Raw genomic sequence first — 21660 nt, forward strand, 5'->3', positions numbered from 1 at the left:
CCGAGAAAAATAATTCTTTTGTTGTTCGCTCGTTTGTTTGTTTGTTGCGTCGCTTGCTCGATTACGATGTGTAGATTCCTCCTTTCTTTTTTCTTCTCCGTATTTGCAAAACTTTTCGCGAAATTGCCTCGCTCTTTCGTCCGATATTAGGAATTTCGAATCTTGGAAATTAGTTTTAAAAAAGAAATATTTCGATGAAATTCCGGTAGAACGAGGAGATGAATGAGCAGGAACGAATTTTTTCTTTTTTTTTTACAGCCGTAGATCGGTTTTGCAGTTACAAAATATTCGTGGAAAAAATCAATACCTTTAAAGAAACGAACGAATCGTCGAACGAGTGGAATCTCTCGATTCCTTCCACTCGAAGAGTACTCGAACAGAGTGTTTCTAAAGAAACAAAAATAAATTATGAAATACGTAAACGTAACACTTTGCAACATCCCCCAACGATCCCTTGGAGAGAGTCGAAAACTCGCCATAATTGCATCTTCATTTCCATAAAAGCAACAACCAACAAATCACCATATTTCACGCGATCCGTCTCAATCCCCCCTCCAAATTAAACGCGCGCTCCATAGAAATTTCCATAGCATTTAAAACTGGCCGCGCATTAGAAAGGGATCGTCTCGTTCCCTCGTACGTATCTCGCGCGCGCGAAAATATCCCTTTGTCGGGGAGGGGGGGAGGTTGTCGCGCAGCTTGAAAATAATTCAGTTAGCTCTCTGGCGCGGTAACACCGGCGTCGGTCACCGACACCGGAGTAAATTCATCGCGTTTTGAATTTGCTGAACCGACCGACCACCCCTTACCCCCCTTCTCCACCCTGCAAACTTGTTACACCGCGTAACTTGCCAATTTGCTCGTGATAAAGTGGCTCGTGGAAAAGAGAGAGAGAGAGAGAGAGAGAGAGAGAGGAAAGGAGGAGGGGAGGGGAGAAACCTGGACACGCGGATAATATATTTTTCGGTTAGGGGGGAAAAAAATTCGCTCGCCTGCCTGCTCTCCTTTTCGTTCTTCTCGAGAATTCTTAAACGGGATGGTTGACGCGTGGATTCGTGGTATTCTGGATACCAGTCTGAACCTGAGGGGAAGTTTTTGAGAATTTCAAGAGTTTCGAGAGTTTCGAGCACTTCTTTATGGGAGGAAGGAATTATTTTTTTTTAATTAAGAACTATTGCGCCGCGTATTCTCGATGCTTTGTGTTTTCTTCTCTACGAAAAATTTCGAATTTCGCTTCGCCTCGTTGCGAAAATTTTAATTCTAGGGCGATAACTAAAAATTCCATCATCGCGAGGGGAGGAAACAAGATCCATTCAAGGCAGAAGAGTGTGAAATATACGCGCACGTATACGAATTAAAACGATTGAAAGGAGAAGAAAATGCCGAAATCGGCCATTTATCCCCGACCAATCCGCCATTTTAATTAGGAGACTTTTGTTAAAACCCATACGCGCCCCTTTTTTCTCTCTCTTTCTCTTTTTCACTCGCCACTCCTTTCATCGATCTCTCGCGTTTCTACCCTTCCTTCTTCCACCTTTTCCTCTCCTCTCCTTCTCTCCCGTATTATTTTTCTCGTTTGTCCCCCGCCCTCCCCATCCCCTCGAGCCTGGCCGATCTCACCTCTTGTCATTTCTCCGCACTGAAATTTTTATGGTGTGTCCAATTTCCGACGTAGCTAATAGGCATTAAAGCCGACGTCTCTCGGCTCTTCGTTTAAAGCGCCCACCCTTCTCCCTCCAGATGAGGGAGGGAAGAGGAAAAGAAAAAAAGGGGATCGGCCCGGTGACAAACAGGATGCGCGAAATTTATTATGGCCGAGGACAAAAACATCGGGGATTTGTTTGATCGTTTGTTGCATCTCGAGAATACCTTATTTTCCTTCCCAAACTGAGGAAAAGATTTTCTCCTGCGCTTTAAGAACCGCGTGATCCCGAGGTTTAAAGACAAAGGGAGATTGTTTCTTTCGTGGACAATGTAAGAATTTCTAAGGATGAGATAATAATAGTCGTTAAATCAATTAAAATTATATTTATCCCGTATTCTACGGAAATATTTTTTAAGCGGTTATTCAAGTTTACGAATACGGTGTGGATTTAACGTTCGATTCAGTGGTGAATATATCGATGATTTATTCGAGAATTTTGAATTCGGGTATACAAGTTTGTACGTACGCAACAACGTATTGCGATAGGAGCAAGTTGAGGCCGTTGAGAACTGGCACGCGGTAATACAAGCGTAATAATTATATTGATAACAAACCTGATCGTTGGCGAAGATAGTATTTTAGGTAATACGGGTCACGGATTGTGTATAGTTTACAACGGTATAAATTAGCGCTGTTACAAGGTACAAATTATGCTACGGAAGTGGGGACGCGAAATCACTGTTAACACACACAACTTTCGATTTAAAACATCGCCAATTTACATAAATACTTTTCGTTCCTTTATATTTAAATTCAGATTTAAAAAATATCTCGATTGAAAGTATCGTTTTCTTGTTAAAAGGAAACAAAATATATGCAAAATCAAAAACGTGTGATAGATCGATTAGACTCGTCGAAAGAGGCAATTTTTTTCATACTTCGTCCTTTGCACTTTTGTGATTTCAAGCGAACGGTTGATTAATTAAAAATTAGGCATACGCCTAATGGGCCACGGATTGATGCCTACGTGTAATGCCAACACCGTTGTTTACCTTGCAACGATAAATCAGCGTCCCATCGAGGGATGGGGAAAAAGAAGGAAAAAATTGTAGCCCACACCGTCAAGAATAGTCGCGGTGATCGATTCGAGCCGATCGTCCTTTTTCCCGTGGAAAATCTCCAGATAATTCACCCTTCAATCCTGGTTAACCAGCTGGTTACTGGTCCCCACCACCCCTCGCACAAATTCCTCGACCAAAACGTGAAAAATAAGCGGCCGAGAGGAAGCTGATTAAACGCTTCTTTTTAATTGACTTTCGCCACGAGTTACACGATGAGAGTATAACGGCTTTCTTATTTTCATGTAAATTGGTATCCTTTATTCTAATGAAAATACGGGATGCCGGGATCAAGAATTGCTTCGTGGATACCTGTATTGTAATTCTAAATATCGCAGGTATCGAAAACAGTTTTAAACTTTTACTTTTCGAGTTATAAATTTAAATTTGCACCACGAACGCGTATCCGAAGATCAAAGATAGACGAAAACTATTTTTCGTGTAAATTTCATCAAAATCTAACATTTCTTTCTCTCTCACTTTTTCGTTTCTGTGAAGAGGACGAGAAAGACCCTCGACTTCCGATCGAAGAAATCACGAGTTCGAATCTCATTCCCTCTCCTCCCTTCCCCTCCCTACGATCCTCCGTAATTATTCTACTTTATCATGCAAAGTGGAAGGTAAATCAACATAGTTCACTTTTAGATCTTTCGAGTATTTCAACCGTACTTATTTCCAATCGTTAATTTGAAACGTAGTCGATCGAGAGCACGAAAAAAACGTGGTTCTCGCTCTCCAGAATCTTCGATTCGCCTCGCGTAAAACTTTTCTCTCGTCGTATTTCCATCGAGTTTCCATCCGGCTCCCTATATATATATATATATATATTTCTGTTTCGCGAGGTGGTTTACTACGCCGCGTAAATAAACAAGCCCGTAAGACAGTAAGTCAAACGTCCAAACACGTTTCGCCCGTTGCTCGTTTCTCTCCGAAACTTCTCTCCGTGTGTCACGAGTGGAACGAAAACTGGAGGAACGAACGAGCGTTGCCATCGATTTGCTGCCGGGACCGTTACGTTTCCTCCTTGTACCGGGCTTCGAGTTCCGCATAGGGACGACAAATATCCTCCACTCGGGGTACAAAACGAGTTCGGGGCTCGTTGTTCGGGTATGCGGGCCAAGCGTGGGGTATAATTTCGCGCTGCTTTCATAACGATCGGGATGTGGTTTCTTTCTTTTACTCGCGAGGGAGCGGAGAAATTGATATTGCGTCTGGTCGGAAAAATTATTAAATAAAACTTTAGATTTCAATTATCCGAAAAGAAAGAGCTCAATATAAATATATCTGTTATATACGAACTTGTTTAATTGTAAAATACGTATTATTCTTTTACGTATTATCGATAACTGGAAGTAAAAAATAGGCAGAGAAAAGGAGGATTCGTTTCGAGATTCATCGAACAAGATCCAAGTTAAATACTATATATGTATAAAGTTAAACAAGAGCACTTGCGAGAAAGTAAGACGAGTGAGACATCTGGTGGCAGTGGGTGAAACACAGGGGGAATAATCTCGCGCCGCGGATATACTGGTTTCATAATGATCGGAGCACGGATTAGGGGTTCGAGCTGCTTGTTTTCGCGGTCAATGTAAATCTTTGATCGGTGAAGTGGTGTTTGTGAGAGAGAGGGGGGGGTTTCGGTGAAGAGCGATTGTTGATCCGTTGCGGTTGTTTGATCGTTCGCAATTTTGCCCCGGTGAAATGTTTATCCGTGAAATGTCGCACTAGTTTTGGTGCGGCTATAAGTAGTTAATGGTAGGATCGTTCGCGTGCAATATTCGTGCAATTGGATCATCGTAGATCTCGAAGAAAGAAGATATTTCAAAATAATAAATAATTTTGAATCGTACAAAATGGCGGATGGATCGTTTTCCATCTGCCCCCTTTCAGAATCATTATCTTCGAGAATAGACTGCTCTCTCTCTCGTCTCTCAAGATATTTTTAAAATCCAAATTGAGAAAGAATTTCATCAGTTTACGCCTCATCTTTGTCAGTCGTGAATCAAGTTTTGAGAAAACAGAGCTTTTTCTTTCACGAGCAAAGCCCGACAGTCGCCTCGCCAATTACGTAACAACCCTAACAGTTGAGAAGCGTCCGCAACTGTTCCTTAATTAACCGTGTCCTTGAACGTAGCAGCGTTAATAACACGGAGCTCCTCCTCTAATGGAAGGACGGCGGTCGAGCCGTTTCGATAATTTCGCGCTTGAAATTCAGGCAAACACCAGCCGTGAGATGGCCGAGCCATTGTTCGAGCGTACGCCTCTCTCGTTAATCGTTCGAAGAAATTTACAATGTTATTCGACCATCAATGGATGATTATTCGAGACGATGTCGTATAATTCGGGTAATTATCGATTGATATATGATATATATATATACATATATATATATATACATATATACACGCGAACGTTTATCGAGGTCAGCGGTTTCAGCCACCGATCGATCTCGAGACTCTTGCACGATTCGAATTCATTTCTAAAGGTGCAGAGCCTCTCCTCGGTTTCATATCGTCGGCAAAGATCTGCAATCTGTGCTCGTGCAATCGCATATTGCTTTCCCTGGTGATCTAGCCGGTCTTGAATTTCATTGATCCATATTCCTTTTTCGAGGGTATTAAAAAGGCGAGAAGCAAGCATTGTTTGTTCGTTTCTTCTCTTATTATATCCTGCGGAACAGCTGAGCGAGTTCTTCGCAATAATTCTCTAAACAAACTAATAATAAATTGATAGGATAAATGACGAGAGAAATTGATTTGGTTGTGTTCGGAATTTCTATTCGATATCTGAGCTCCGTTTAAAATTCGTTTCACCCTGCATCGAAAATAGAACATAATAAAAATACCTCCCTCCGACTAAATCCAGAACAAAACATCCTCTCCAATTCCCAATTCTTTATTATTTATTATTCACGACTTCGACACGATGTCCGTTATCCTTCAATCGAAGACACTTCAAGCTCGATTTATCCTTTAATACATCCTACCTATCCACTTTTAAATTACACACCATTGTCCAGATGTTTACAAAATTGTCTCTCAAACAGCCCTCCTCGAATTCGCCTGGAATTATTACGTGAAACTTGTTCAAAAAACGTGGGCAAAAAGAAAAAATGGCAAAAAGAAGGGAGGCGGTTGGGGGTCGGAGACATTATTCCCCGGGCGGAAGTTGGAAAATCGACGGGGTGTCGAAGGTTGTCGCGGTTGTATCGGTGTCTTATCGGGATGGAAGGCAGGTACGAGGGTGCTGCTCCTCTCCGCCGCTTATCGCCCTTCCTCGAGGAGGCGAGGCACGCGTTTTATCAATTTTTTTCTCTCTCTCTCACCCTCGAGCCAAGTCCTCGGCTCACCTAGTGGCACGAGTTCCGGATGACAGCGTGGTGGAGGCGGTCCACGAGACATTGATTGAAAGCTTGGAAAAGTGGGCATCCTCGTCGCGCCATTCGGCCAAGCCAGGGCCATTGTCCCTCCATCCTGCTCGTGTCAATCGCGGGCTTGATTAAATTTATGGATGATAAAACGGTGGATGGTGTCGGGCCCGCTCGTAAAATAGCCCAGGTTTCCGTCTCCTTCGTCGCGGTTTCCGTTTCGAGCCGGGTGTCTTGATCTTTTCTTCGATTTATTTCTAGCGCATTTTCTCTTGCGACATCTTCGGGGAAAGGGGAGATTTCTGGTGCCTAGGTGGGTAGAAATTTTGAACGAGTGGTTTTTTTCAATGCTTCTCGAAGCTTAATTCGTGGAACATTTTTGGAGAGCATCGTATCTCCGTTTATTTCGTTTAATAATTTCGATGAATAAAATGATGATAAAATTGGATAAAAATGTGATGACGAAGAAGACGGGATAATTCTTTATCAAAGAATCGTCTCTCGACGGGATGATCAAAGGATGATTTATGGAAAATTCTTCGAAAATAATAATAAGAAAAATGAAGGTATGTAATAGCGGAAATAAAATTTCTGGGGAATATTTTGTACCTACCTATCCGGCATTACTTTTTATTTTCCTCGGGATCGTAAACGCGACTAATAGCCTGGCTTTTTGGAGAATAATAAAGTAGGGGACAAGAGCGAATAATCTTATCGTTACGGTTATCCAACTCGGGTTTTACGCGATCCTCTTTTCGATCTTTCGTGCCAGGGATAGTTGACTTTATGATATTTGTTTTATTATGTTCCAAGTAAGATGCTTGAGATCCAGTAGTTATTGCAACTCGTGTTCATAAAAGTGTTTATTTGAGGGTTATTATTGCGTTGACAAAAATTTCAATTCAATCACTTTATCTGTACGCGATAAAGATCTGTCTCCGTCCAATTAAAAATTATAATACTAAAATTATGAATTTCTTTAATACAAAATTGTTATTAATTGCAATCTTTTTTTTCTCGTTGCAGGTAAGCAAAGTGAAATTCCATTAATCAGACTTTCAACGAGTGGTGAGTGATCAAATATTATAACCTTGCAAAACGATATATCTAATCTTTGTACCAACTTAAGATTAAACTTAAATACTCGAATTCTCATTTTAACAAATACAATTAAATTATCATATTCATATATCATATTCGCTTATTCCTCCAAGATCACATCTTTACAGTTAAAACCAATAAAAATTGTCGATGTACAGACATAAAGAGCAAAAGAGCGAATCTTTTATCCCGATCTGAGAACACAATTTTGGATTAAGAATGATAAAAATTGTCACGTGGATAAAAGTTAGAATACAATTATTACTTATTCGCAACTCTTATTTCTATTCCTCTAAGATCACATTTTTATTGTCGATGTACAGACATAAAGAGCAGAAGAAGCCTTTTATCGCGACATCTGAGAACGCATTCAAGGATCTTTTGCAATTTCGGATTAAGAATTATCAAAATTGTCACGTGGATAAAAATTAGAATACAATTATTATTTATCGTTATTCCTTCAAAATCACATCTTTATAGCTAAAATCAACAAAAATTGTCGATATACGGACATAAAGAGCAGAAGAAACCTTTTATCCCGACATCTGAGAACGTACATTCAAGGATCTTTTGTAATTTCGGATTCAGAATTATCAAAATTGTCACATGGATAAAGGTTAGAATACAATTATTACTTATTCGCAACTCTTATCGTTATTCCTCCAAGATCACATTTTTATAGTCGATGTACAGACATAAAGAGCAGAAGAAGCCTTTTATCGCGATATTCGCACATTCAAGGATCTTTTGCAATTTCTGGTTAAGACTGATCAAAATTGTCACGTGGATAAAGGTTAGAACACACGCCTACGCAGGACCTCCATCTCCCGACACCCGAGAGAATGATACCCGTACATTGGAACACGCCTATCTCGATCTCTCGATCGCGAGGCTGTGAATGTACGGGATCCGATGTGTATCGACTGTGCATCTGCAATTACAATCGGGACCAGTCCTCGAATCCATTAGTCACTTGACGGGTGGGAGGTGGATCGGTTTCCAGTCGCGGGCATGGAAGAGGGGTCGAGCCCGAAAGAAGGATGTACAGGCTTGCGCCAGTATTAAAGCAAACCTATCGGGACACTAATGACTAGGATTACCTCTCGGGGAAGATATTGCTACCTTCTTTTCTCCTTTATCCAATCGTCGTCTCCTCGTCCTTTCCTCGATTCGCTCCTCGATCCGTCTCACGCGTCTGCTGCGAATATCGATGAACCGCCTCTATTCCTCTCTCTCTTTCCCCTTCCTCCCATCTCCCTCGAATTCGTTCGTTTATTCGTCTTATATCGTCTATCATGCCCTCTTTTTTTACTTCCATGGATTTAAATAAGAAATATCCGAGGCGATTCCGAGTATAATATTGGGATATCGAATTATTCTCTGATTCTCGGGTCGAATATTTTTGATGGGTTTCTGATCTCGATACTTGGACCGATTGAGTTACTATGACTCGCAAATGGGAGAATGATTTTTGGAATAAAAGAGAAGTGGAATTTTGAGACACGAAAAAGAAGGATAGTATAAATTGTATAAAATGTTTAAAGAAGGGAAAAAAGGATAATTTAAAATCGTGGCTCCTCCGTCTGTTCGATTTTAAACAAAAGGATTAATTACTGTTTATAAAAGTCGAAATTTGTTGTGAAGAGGAATTGAATTTGATCGTTTGTTTGTTGCGTTAAATAACTAACCACGAATGAGAGAGTGAGAGAGAGAAAGAGAGAATTTTGAAGTATCTAATTAAACATTTAAACGTAATAATACGCCCTTTATCCAATCCCACTAATTCTTTGCCATTCCACCAATTATCGTGCTTCCCGCTTTTCAATATTTGCCTTCTTGCGACCGCATCAACACGTTGTTTCGAATATCCCCCCCATTAATCCGAATTAAAATTAATTATCCTTAATAATTAGTTTATTGAACGTATTAAAATAAATTAGTTATCAATCAGCGTGTCGTCATCGCTGCGGACAGATTATTTTGCCATCTTTTTTTTTCCATTAAAAACGTTATAAAATATTATAAAAGGATATTATATTTTTCGAAATAAATTTATCGAAAAGAAAAGTAAAAAATTAATCGATCAATCAGGTTCAATTGCAATTTTTTTTTCATTTCAAAAATTCGGATCTGATGTATTTAACAAGAATAAAATTTAAAAAAATTTTTTTTTAATTTCGCATAGTCCGCTTGCGTCACTCGGAATAAGTCGTAGCACGAGTTACACACCCTGTGTGCAATCTCGACAAATAAAACCATCAGACTTATTTAAACAAACTCGTGAGTCACCGCAATTGCGTCATGTGTCGTCGTCGTCGTCCTCGTCGTCGTAGTTGTTCCTCGCAATCAGCCGTCTCTCCATACAGAGTGTTACAATCTCGCGCAAACAATACGTGTCACTTGCTCGAAAAGTAACTCTTTTAAACTCTTTGCAAACATCGGCATTGCAAACCTACCGTTAATCCATCGAGATCGTGTTTGTTTGCCGAACATCGAGAGGAGAAATTTACTTGTTCCGTCGAGTGTGGGCCGGGGGACTCGTTCAATCTTGCATAAAGTGAAATTTCTTTAGACCTTTGATACGATTCTGATTCGAATAAACGTATAAGTAAGCTCGAAACAATAGCTCGTCCATTTCGTGAAGATAAATACGCGAAAGACGAGAATCGAGTTAATAAACGGAATCCAATTCGAATTTTCTTCGTGCAAAGATTGTTAGACTTCCAAAAATAATAATAATTCCGAAGCGATATCGAGAAAAAAACCCAAGGGATCGTAGATTAGAGATGGAATAGAAAATTTTAGGTTGAGAACGAACGACGTGTCGGTCTCGAATAATTGGTCCCTCATCATTGTTAATCGCAATTAACTATGGACTAAATACTTATGAGTAGAATAACAAATATTATTCGAGTGTATATATTTAAATAAAAATACCGATCGAAGTAAGTTTTTTTCGAAAGTGCATCGGAGGGAAAGTAAAATTCGAATAAAAACGATCATCTTTCGTATAATAAAATATAAGGAACGATTAAATTAATCACTTGACGATTATTATTTATTTCGATTTCAAATAAATTTCGTACAACTTTCGTAACAAATTGATTTCCACGAGTCGAAATTCAATTTTCACTTTCCTCCTCCTCCCTCCCCTACTCTTTCTCCCTCTTTCTCCCGTGGCGCACGGGATTCGCGATTTTTCTAGGATCGAACAACGTCGTCCAATTATTTCGGCCGGGGGAAAAAAATAGGGGGAACGGGGACGAATAATCGCGTGGGGGATGGAGGGGGAAAGGGGGGGCATCGATCGCCGAAATTAGTATGTCGAACGTTGTTCCCGTGGTGGAAATTTGTTTCGCCTCGGGTCACGTAGCCTGTGGGGGGAGAAGGGGAGGGGAGAGGATATCGAAGACAAAATCGACGACTTTATTGGATAAGTTTCGGCGCGGAAATGAAGAAGAGGAAAAGTAGGAGAAAGAAAGGATCGTTGATCTTAACAAAAGTCGCGATTAGCGGGGCGTGATCGAACACGAGAGAGAAACGAAATCTCTCTCGTTTTGCATTTCTCGTCGACTTCCCCTTATTCTTATTTCTTCTTCTTCTTTTCTTCTTTTTTTTTTTTTTCATTCATGAAAAGCGCGATCTCCGCTTCGCGAGAGATCCTCTGCCTTTCTCTTTCTCTTTTCTCTCTCTCTCTGTCTCTCTTTTGCCTTTCACTTCTCCTTTCTTCTGCTTCTCTTCCTCCCCCCCTCCCTATCAATTTATTTTTCTCTCTTCGAAGCAGTGGTCCGCGTAACGAGCAACGTAAATCAATCGGTTGGCATTGTGGCTTCGTTCCTACGCCAGCGGTTCTCCGTTCGTCCTCGTCGACATTAGTTTCTGCATCGGTTCATTCCGTCGTTACGAGGAGATGAAGAAACGCCGAGTTTTCGTCCGATACTTTGTTTTTTCCCTTCTTCTTCTCTTTCCTGGAACGAGAAGCGAAATGATCGCGAATATATAGATAGTCGCTCGATCCTCGTGATTTTTATCATATCCCGATTCTTTTCTCTGGTTTCTTCAATGCTTTGAATATTTTGAATATCGAACAAGTAGTAACATAATTAATATTAATTAAAATTCCAGGAAGCTAAAATAAAATTGCCTACTTCGTACTTTTCAATTTTATAACTCGAATTAGAGACGCGTCGAAATCGTCGAACTGCGTATCGTCGCGCGTAACATATCTGGAAATTGAAGAAGGGGATTTAAAAAGAAGAAAAATTGGGCGAAAATTCAGCGAAAGGGAAAATCTTGGATGTTCCTCGCGTTTACAACGATCAAGGAACGATCCACCCCTGATTCCCGACCTCATGAATACAAAGGGAGACCGCAAGTAAAAGAGGGGGCGATAGGGGTGCACGAGAGAGCGAGCGTGGAAATATGACGGGAATAAAGGTGGGCAGGGGTGGTGGAGATTCTGGTCGGTTCGATCAGGGCCGTGCTAAGTCGAGGACCGTTTCGTCCCTATTCTTCGAGGCTTGGCTACTACGTGCCGAACGCTTTAAGGGGCTCGCCTACTTTCGCTCCATCTCTCTCTCTCTCTCTCTCTCGCCTCCTTCCTCCGGAAATCGAATATTTTCAACGGCGTTTTTACACTCCTCCTCCTCCTCCTTCTTTTCCTCCTCGAGGTAAGATGCTTCGATATCGGCTTGCGACTGAGACACTTTGTTTCGAATCTTTCGATAAACCTTCTTCCATGATTCCGGTCAGACTGTTGCTCGATTTTAAACGAGATGAATTAGATGAATCGGAAAAATGCGAATGATTTGTATGTAACGCGATTATTGAGAAAGTAAATATTTTCTTTTCGAATTGGAAATTAAGTATTATTACGTAAAAAAGGGAAAAAATAGCATTAAGTCAGATAAGCACAAAATTATAGACGCGACGCATATTCTATTTTGTAATAACAAATATTTCGAATAACTACGAATAAAAAACAAAAAAGAATTCACGAAGCAATCCTCGACGAGTTGAAATTCGACATACCACGTTCGACGTCCCACACCTCCACCTCATCCCTGGAAAGAGCACCGTCGGCTTCGAATAAAGAAATACGAAATTAAAAGCGTTTTATGTGACCGTGTGGCTTAATACCGTATCTCGCCCGGAGGGACGCTCGAGAAGGAGGAAGAAAGGGAGGGCGAGTAACACACGGGCAAGGGAGAAAGAGATGGGAGAAAAGAGTAAGACGAGGTTGGTTTATGTAAGGTTCATGAGACCAGACCTCGTTTCGGCTCGACTCTTATATATATATATATATATATACACGGTGTGCCTCAACGTCGATGCCTTCGATGTCTTTTTTTCTCTCCCTTGTACCCTGCCACTCCTCCCTTTTTTATCTCTCTCTTTCTCTTTCTCTCTCCCCTTCGGTAGAAGCGCACCTCTGCCCACCTTTCGCTTTATACGCCCGGGTCCTTTCGTGCCTAGTTTACATTCACCTTCGTTACGTCGCTCTCCCGCTTAATACGATTTCAGTCTTTCGCAACGATTTTCGCTGGATGCCTCCTAAAAGGAGGCGCGAGACCTCGACTCGGCGAGGGAGGAGAGAAAGAGACCGAGCAACGAGCCCTTTTGCCCCGATCGATCCACGATACCTGGAAACTTTTTTTTCTCCTCTTTTTCTTTTTTCTTTTTTTTTTTTTTTACCCCGTTTTGGGGAACGTTTTCCGTGTGACCGATGAATATACGCCGAGGCATGGTGAATACGTTCTCGATACGGGGGAGGGGGGGAGGTAGATGAAAGTAGATGAAACTCTGATCAATTTTGGTCAAACCTGGAAAAAAGTAAGTAGTTGGAATGTTTTAGAATTAAAGTTACTTTGAGTAATTGCTTGTTAAATAATGCTTGAACAACGTTTACTTTACGTAGGTATTATTAGGTCGATCCGTTTTTTCGTATAATCTCGACGTATAATTTGGAGCAATAAATTATCGAAGCGAATTATACAAGTAATTTTTCAATTGTTAATTTTCGGTTTGAATTCTGTGTCTCAAGCAATCGTGATACGTTTAGTTTCATTTCGAATGGCCTGTTTTTCCTTTTCCTTAAAGATTTTATTCGGGGAATGGAATCGATCCTAGCTTCGAAAGATTATAATTTTTCGAAAGGATATCCTTACTGAAAGAAACTTAGAGAAGGGGGAGGGGAGGGGCGAACTAATGACACGATAAAAGAGTTTGTCGGTAAACTTTGAAAACGTTGGCAAAGTTACAAATATCCAACCCAACCGTTTGAAAAATGGTTTTCGACGAGTTAATACACCGGCGCATAAATCAAGTGGAACATTGCGAAAAGTTCGTTAGAGGATACTGGTTAAGTTTCGTTGAAAAATTTTAACGATTCGAACGTGTGTTTTATGGAAAAGTAAAACTAATTACTCGGTTAATCGGGGGAAAAAGAAACGAAGCTTATATTATACGACGGAATTACGAATTCAACGATTCGTCCCTTGTTGAAGGAGTTTTACATACAGTTTCCCGACTTTCTTATTTATCAATACGTTCACACCAGTCGAGCATCGTTATTGGTTTACACTTTTTCAACGATTTCAATGTTAAAAAACTGAAAATATACCATAATTAATTTATATTATATTTTTAGTAATTTTAATTTTTAATTTATCGTAGACTTAGAATATAAATCGATATGTCATTAGTACAACTTTTAATTCGTTAGAATTGAAAAAAATTTGTAGAAAATTACTTCGTTGGAAACAGGTGAGATAATTGCGATGTTTTTACGAACGCAGGACTAGACTTCGGCGCGAAGTTGGCTTCAAAAGGAAGTAGACTACCGGCTCTTGCCAATCGGAAGTATTAATTAAAGTGGAATTTCTCGATACTTCAACTTGAAATTGAAGCGAATCGAATAATTAAACGATCTTTCCTTTTTTTATTTTCTTCTTTTTTTTTTATCAAGTTTAATTATAAAATAACAACATTTTCAGATCGAATAACGTCTATTGCTATATTTTGAAACGTGAAACTTATTTATTAATTCATTTCACGCGATGATCGCGGTAATATTATAATCACTTGAAATATAATTATAATTAATTAAATGGTGATTAGCGAAGAAATTAATACGTATCATTTAAACGGTCATCGGTTCACTGAATTACATATTCTCGTTAATTCAATCAGAGTATCCTTGATGTAGGCATAATTAATTCCGTCCAATAAATTTCCCTTGTACGATCATTATACTTTGCGAAAGTAACATTCTTCTTCTTCGGTAGTTTCGACGATTCGCTCGTTATCTAGCAAGAAAATTTTGCATTAAAAATATCACTCGAGAGAATTAAATTTCGAAAATACGTTCAAGATCGAAAAGAAACGGAAGACAACGAGGCGAAACGGGAATAAATTCATGCTCGAGCGTGAGAGGCCCATCCCTCGCAATCTCGTCCTCAAGGCGTACGCGTGCAAACCAAGTGGGACGTTATCCCCCTCCTCGCACGAAATTGTGTCCTGGAAGCGTAATAATTCGGTCGGACGAGCAGAGTGCGAAGATAGGAGTCTCGGGTCGACGTGCAATGCGACGTAAGGCGAAAGAGAGGCGCGCGTCGGCGATAAGAAAATATTAACGGGGATGCAGCAGGGGTTATTTCGTGCGATGGGATAAGGTGAGGCGTTAAATAGGGCGCGTTACCCCCCATTACTTGCAATTCTCCGTCATTAAACGTCCCTACCGTTCCTATCCCTCCTCCCATTCCTGCAATTTGTTTCTTCCACGCTAGATACCCCTCTCTTCCCATTCTTCTTTGCTTTTTTAATTCCACGTTTAAACTTTGCTGACGAAATCATCCAATTACTTCCGTTTATTTTCTTGGAGATTTGGGAATATTTGTTACAATTTATATCGCGTACTACGATTCCAATTCACGTCTATACGTTTCCTTTATTGATGATCGACGAACAAGAATTTTTGAAAACAAAATCGGTATAATTAATATATCCGGATAGATATATTTAGGGAAATATACGGATAAGCTATCGATACGGAACGAGTTTCGCAACCACGTCGCAAAGTATAGTTAGCACTCGTTTCCCCTCGCGGCTCCGCCCTTATTATTCATCCTCATCTTTCCGGTCCAGTGGCTCTCCATTTGCCCTTGAGACGCAATTTCCTACCCACAGCTCCCGAGGACCTGTCCAATGCCGGCTTTCGAGGCGGTCCTTTTGCCCTCTTCCCTTTCCCTCCCTCTCCCTCTGCCCTCTTTTTCCATTTTCTATTTTGCATACACGCGCGCGTGTGCGTGTGTACATAAATTCCTCTGGCCCGGTGAACACGCGTCCTTTCTTACCTCGCCCTTCCAACTTCCGTTCCACCGAGTCCAACCCACCACCCTTGCCCTCTCTTCTCTTCTCTCCTCCTTTTATTTCTTTTATCCTCTTTTTCTTTCCTTTTCCCCCTGTCTCCCTATCTCTCTCTCTCTCTCGTTCTTTTTCATCCACCGGCTCGCATCCATGGCCAGTCTCCATCGTGCGCCGGAACAAATAGGAATTTCAGCGGGCGGTGACGTGCTCGTAAAGCGCAACAAGTTGAGCCCGAGCTGAAGGGTGTGTCTCGAAAAAATATTGGGAATTAAGGGAGCGAGCGTGCCGCTCTCTCTTTCTTTCTTCTGCCACGAGAGGGAATATTTCGCGTTGGCAATTTTCTCTCGCCCACTGTCTGTTTACGAGTGAGGCGAGGGAAGTGTCGGAGGGAAGGCGTTCCGGTTTAATTCACAATTTCCCTCGCGGGAAGGAGGAGAGGAAGGAGAGACGTTTGAGACTTGGTTGGCGGATCGCAATTTTGGTGGATTTGTTAATTTGGATCTTACCTCGATATTCCACATTTCTCCATATTTTTCCGAGTTTCTTCTTTTTCTTTTCCGATAAATTGAATTTCAATTCGTGAAATTTGATCTGATGATTTGGAAAAACTCTCTCAGGTTGCTCCATTCTCTCCTCTCGAAAATCCGTCCCTTCGACACGCATAAATAACCTCATTCGCCGGTCCCGTCCCTCTTCCATCGATCGTCGAAACGAAATTACCCGTTCATTAAACGCCGCTCACCCAAAGTCACGATATATTCCTCTTCTTTTTTTTTTTCCTCCCCCCTTCCATTTTTATTTTTCCCGTTTTTTCCATCGCGTTGCCGGAAGCCGCGCCACCGAACAACGATTCACCGAATTACGGTTAACAAACACGGCACGTTCCGTCGTTCACGAACCTCGTGTCCAATTTCCACGGGCCACGATCGAATTATCAACGCAAATGCCCTCTCTATTACGCCGTACAACTAACACGTGTCCGATTGGCGGGCGAAATTTTTGTCAGACGACGATACCGCGGTTGAAAAGGGGCCGCGGAAGAAAGGCGTAACCCACTCTCTTCTCTCTTCCCGGCCGTATTCCAACGGTTTTACGCCTTGCTCGGGATTACCCTCCTCTCGGCGCCCTCTGCGACAAAACTCCAAACTCTAAGCTGAAATACCTCCGACACCGAGCGCTCGTAAAAAAGAAAAGAAAGAAAGAAAGAAAGAAAAAGGAACCTGGGATGTTGTCCTTGATTTTTGCGCGGGGATGTTAAGGTTGATGATCCATGGGGTATACGAGGAGATGGATATGGATATCGCTCGTGTTTCTCTTGGACGTGAGTTGACAAGCTGCGCTTTCAAGGACAGTTAACAGTTGGATCAGCTTGGCAATTTTTTTTTAAGTTTCACGATAAATGGAAGAATCAGTGGAGCCAGGTTTTTCGAGTTATATTATTTTTGTCACCGTCGATCGTGCGTGACTCTTATTTTCGAATTCTTCCACTCCGGAATAAGATTGATAAGATGTTTTAAGACGATTATGCAAATACGCGGAGGAATAAATGAGTTTAGGTATATAAGAGGCGAGCAATCCCTCTCTCCTCTCTCTCTCTCTCAAAAAAGAAAAAAAGAAAAGAAAACAAGAACAGGGAGGAATCAACAAAAAAAGAAAAAAAGGAAAACGAATTACACACCGATTGACCAGCAACGATTGGCCACGTGATCGTGGTGCGAATCAGGGGGAGGCGCGGCGAGAAAATCGGCCGTCCGCGATCAAATATTGACACACGGCCCATAAATACGATTTCCACAGGCCGGTTATAAACGTCGAATTATCGAGGACGTACCGGTAATATGGAATAAATTCCGGGGCAGAAAGCGGGCGTTTTCATTAATGCGATTATCGAGTCGGTCGACTGGCCCGTCCAGGAGACGGCGACGTTATAATTCATCCGGTTGGAGAGAGAGAGAGGGGGGACGAATCATCGACGGGACGGTGTCGAAGTTTCTGGCGCGATGAACCGCCGTTTCAACTTTTCTCCCTCCCTCGATATTCCGACTTATCTTCCACCCAGTGCTTCAACTTCGGTCTTTTTGTCAAGATCGGAAGGACGAGGAAGATCCTGCTTACTGGAACGAAACCAAGTAGTTGGATCAACCGCGCGACGCGCGTAATTATCCGCTTTACGGATTCGACGATCTTTCTCACGAGGAACCATTTAACCGTTTCTTTTTCTCGTTTGCCTTTCGACGGGACAAGATTTCGTATCGAATCGAGGGAAGAATTTCACTCTTGTCGTTTTTACTATTTTTATTTCGATACCTCTCGAAGAGAATGGACGAGAAAGCGAAATAAAATTCCATATTATTCGAAATTTCCCTTCCCGATCCCTCGCTGCGTCGATCCCAACCCTCCTCGTTCGACGCAGCATTGTTCACGATGATGGAAGACTATTCGCCCTTCGATTATTTTGTGACTCGTACAATAAGAGGAGTGGAACGACGATAGATGTAAGATCGTGCGAGGCACGATCGCCTCGTGAAATTCTGCTCGTCCTGGACCGCGTCACTGTGAGAACTAAAACCTGTTCGCTCCGCCAGGAACCGCGGCGGGACGTCCTTCGACGAGATTCTCCTCTTAAGAACGACGTCTCGCTTTGTTCCTCGTCCAGCTCGAGGTCCTTGGTGAAACCTTAGACACTCGGGCAGAGGCGGATTCTTTTCTCAGTGATTCGATTTTATACCGATTCTTCCCTCTCTATTGGGATTTGTTAGCGCGGTTTGACCAAGATTCACCTCGTTTTACGTCCATTTATTGCGGATTTTCGTGAAGGAAGAAATATTCTTGTTTTTAAACCGATTTTAAAGAGATTCTTTGGTACGTAGTTTCCAGTTTTTTTCATCGTTTGAGCAAGTTTGATTCGATCTTATTCGGTTCGTAAACTATATCTGCCTATTTCTTTTAGAGAGAACACTTTTTTTAGTATTTCGATTTTTTTTCTTGATAATTTTCAATTCTGATTACAGTTTGAACGAGTTTGAGAAGAGAGACAAATTCCTTTCGGTGTTTCGAAGCAATTATTTATTTATTTATTCGCTGGATAATCCAGTTTGACCGTGTTTGACTAAGTTTGGATTGTTTGGCCGTCGATTCCTCCGTGGATTTTCCAAATTTTCCACGGTTAGGTTAATAGCCGTCCCTGTGAATACAGATTAATTTATTCCTCGGGCCACAGCTCCGAGATGAATAACAGTCGACTGTTTGATTCTCCGTCTAGACAGTGCGAAATCTCTCAGGATCTTCTAGAGTGCATCTAATATCCTTGGTTAATTATCGACTTTCCCTTCGCCGTTATCCCCAGGTAGATCGAATCGCATTAACTGGCATCGCCCTCGAAATTTCGACGTCGCATTTCGCCAACAATCGTATCGACGTTCCACAATCTCTCCCTTTTCCCCTCCTTCCAAAATTATCCAATTTTCACGGGACACAACCGCCATGTATCGATAGTCGCGTCCCGTTCACGGCGACGCACGGATTCCAACCAAGCGATTTCAACCCCCCGCGTGATACCAGCGAGGATACCAGCCGCACACGTGACCTCCGAAAAATTGTCCAATTCCACGGGATAAAACGCGAGCAGACGCGAGCAGACGCGAGAAGAAAGAAAGGCGCGGAAACGGTCGGCCGCACGTACGCCACCCGGCTTGCGAGGGTTGGGGGAGGGGAGGGAAGGAACGGTTGCCGAGGCCAGGCGGAACACAATATTGCGGATCAATAAACCTCAATAAAGTCAATTTCTGTCGCAAAGCATCTGAATACGGGAATTTTGTATTCCGCCGGCTAGGCACCCAGCCGGGCAGGGATCGTGTCCCGAATACAGATTAAGTATATTTTATACGGTATCTCGTGCCGAACCACTCTCTAACCGTCCACGCATATGCTCTTCTCTCGCGCGCTTTTCCACCCCTGCTTTCGAAGCAGCCGCTTTTTCGACGAGCACGCAGATTCTCCTTCTTCCTTCTTCTCCTTCTCCTTCTTCTTCTTCTTTTCGAGAATGTAACGACGTAACAAAGGAGATCCGATGGAGAGATGCGCGCGTTTTGCGGTTCGCTCGTCCTCTTCCCCTTTTCTTTCTCTCTTTTTCTACTCGCGCCGCTGCCAGTCTACTCGTATAATTTGTTTCGAACGACTTGGCGACTTTAAAGGCTCTTTCCTCCCCGGAATTTCGCCCCTTCGACATATTTTCCACGGGAAAATACCGATATATATGTGTGTGTGTGATAGATTAAAGAATGCGATATTAGCAGAGGGGGAAGAATGGTTGGTTATTTAACTATAATTTTTGTTGAAGTCTTTTTGGAAATATAAAAATAATTCGCAATGTTAAAGCTTTCGTGCAGAATTAATTCTTCTTTTGTAATCGATCTCTGCAATCGATTGTTTAATCAAAGTAACTGTAATCGTTAATCGGTAAGTTTTAAATCATGCAATGGTTATCGTTAGCTTATGATGATACTTGGACGATTTTGGACAAAATTAGAAATAATACAATTCATGCGTGAACGACGATAAAATTTAAGTATTTTGGATAAATGTTTTTTAATAAAACAATTTATTCATACTGATATATTTGGCTCCTGTTGAGAGAAATTATTTTCATGCAATGATAAAAATAGTGAAGTAACCTGTTCTAAACATTTTCTATGTAAAAATATATATATTTCTAAAAAAATGTTCACAGTATTGTTATTACGCAGCGAAAGTACAATAATTAAATAAAAAATTTAATTATTTCGTGATTAACAATCAACGATTACTGATTGTTCAATAATTTTCAATCATTTTTCACATTTCCCAACTCTAATTTCTTCGTTTCTCAAAATTCAGAAAATTGTCCTCCCTTTCGGAACAATTCGTACAATTTTTCCGCTTCTTTTCGATATCGTCGAACTTTCCACCGATCCTACCCTTTCAAATATTCCTCCTTTCCTCTTACCTCGTCTCGAGGATTCAATCTCTTCCTTGAGTTTCTTCAAACGGTGTTAAAATATTTCTCTGATTCTGACGCTCTGCCCGGTCGACGAGGTCGATCCAAGGCGGATCCAACGAGAGGGGAAGAGGGCGAAACGAGGGCGCAGCGTGAATTTTTCAAACGAGAAGCGCGAACAGCCCTGACCCGCGACACTAGCGCCGCTCCTTCCGTTAACAGACGCGCAATAACAACTCGAGAAAGCCCACTCGTGAAAACCTTGCTCGAACCACCGACGTTCGTTCGAATTAATAAGGAGACAAGGAATCGTTCCGAAGAATACCTCTTTTTTTCTCTTTTCATCTCGAACTTTTCATTTTTTTCGAGAAAGGGGTCAAGGCGATACGATTGCTGGAACGACGATTGCTCGGCGAGGATGCAACCCGAATCTTTTGATCGAGATGATGGAAACCCGTTTAAAAGAGTTCGATATTGTATGCCTGCGCGAGATATTTATGCTTACGAGAGGTGAAGGATTTAGAGGATTTATGGATGATGGTCTTTGATAGCGATCCGTGGAATTTATGAGTCATCAGGTTGAACACAATGATACTTTTTATCTGGGTTAAACGCGTTTTCGAACGAGACGCTTTCAGAACGCGTTTTTGCTCGATTTTGACGTCTCGCGGCGGGCAACTTGTACGTCAACTTGTCGCTCGTTGACGAGTTTCGAATACTCGAGGAGGATAATGATAACACGAAAACTGGAATCGCTTATTCGAGATTCGCTGAAACCTTATTCCAGATCTACTCTAAATACGTCTCTTTAATCACCTTGCTCGCTCCATTCAAACGGACATTGAAAAAGAAAAGAATTTCTTCCCCAAACGAGAGAAAATAGGGGGGAAACGCGATCGAATACGTGGATCGAAAATCTGCTCTGCGAAGAAAGTAAAGGGGGAGGAGTGGAAAGTTTCGTGGAAGGAACAAAAAAAAAAACGAGAAAGAAAAAGAGAAACGAGGTGTCTTTCTGGAGTGCTTTCAATGCACTCTGCAGAAAAATTAAATTTAAATAGGGGGGGAGGACGCGCCCTTGGGGGCACGC

At 41.6% G+C, this 21660-nt stretch overlaps 1 protein-coding gene across 39 annotated transcripts in view; it reads left to right on the forward strand.

Annotated features, from left to right (window-relative positions):
• Window positions 1-21660, forward strand: part of LOC107992839 (protein muscleblind) — a 455871-nt gene that overhangs the window by 139170 nt on the left and 295041 nt on the right. Inside the window, exon 4 of one of the 39 annotated variants that reach the window (XM_017048937.3) lies at window positions 7157-9961. The exons of the other annotated variants lie outside the window; for them this stretch is intronic. Within the exon in view, the coding sequence (XP_016904426.1) occupies window positions 7157-7180 (24 nt within the window). The 3' untranslated portion in view covers window positions 7181-9961. Of the gene's footprint in view, window positions 1-7156; window positions 9962-21660 lie in introns of those variants that run through there. 39 annotated transcript variants of the gene reach the window in all.

This window comes from Apis cerana, linkage group LG1, assembly GCF_029169275.1.
Source record: "Apis cerana isolate GH-2021 linkage group LG1, AcerK_1.0, whole genome shotgun sequence".
Classification (NCBI taxonomy): Eukaryota; Metazoa; Arthropoda; class Insecta; order Hymenoptera; family Apidae; genus Apis; species Apis cerana.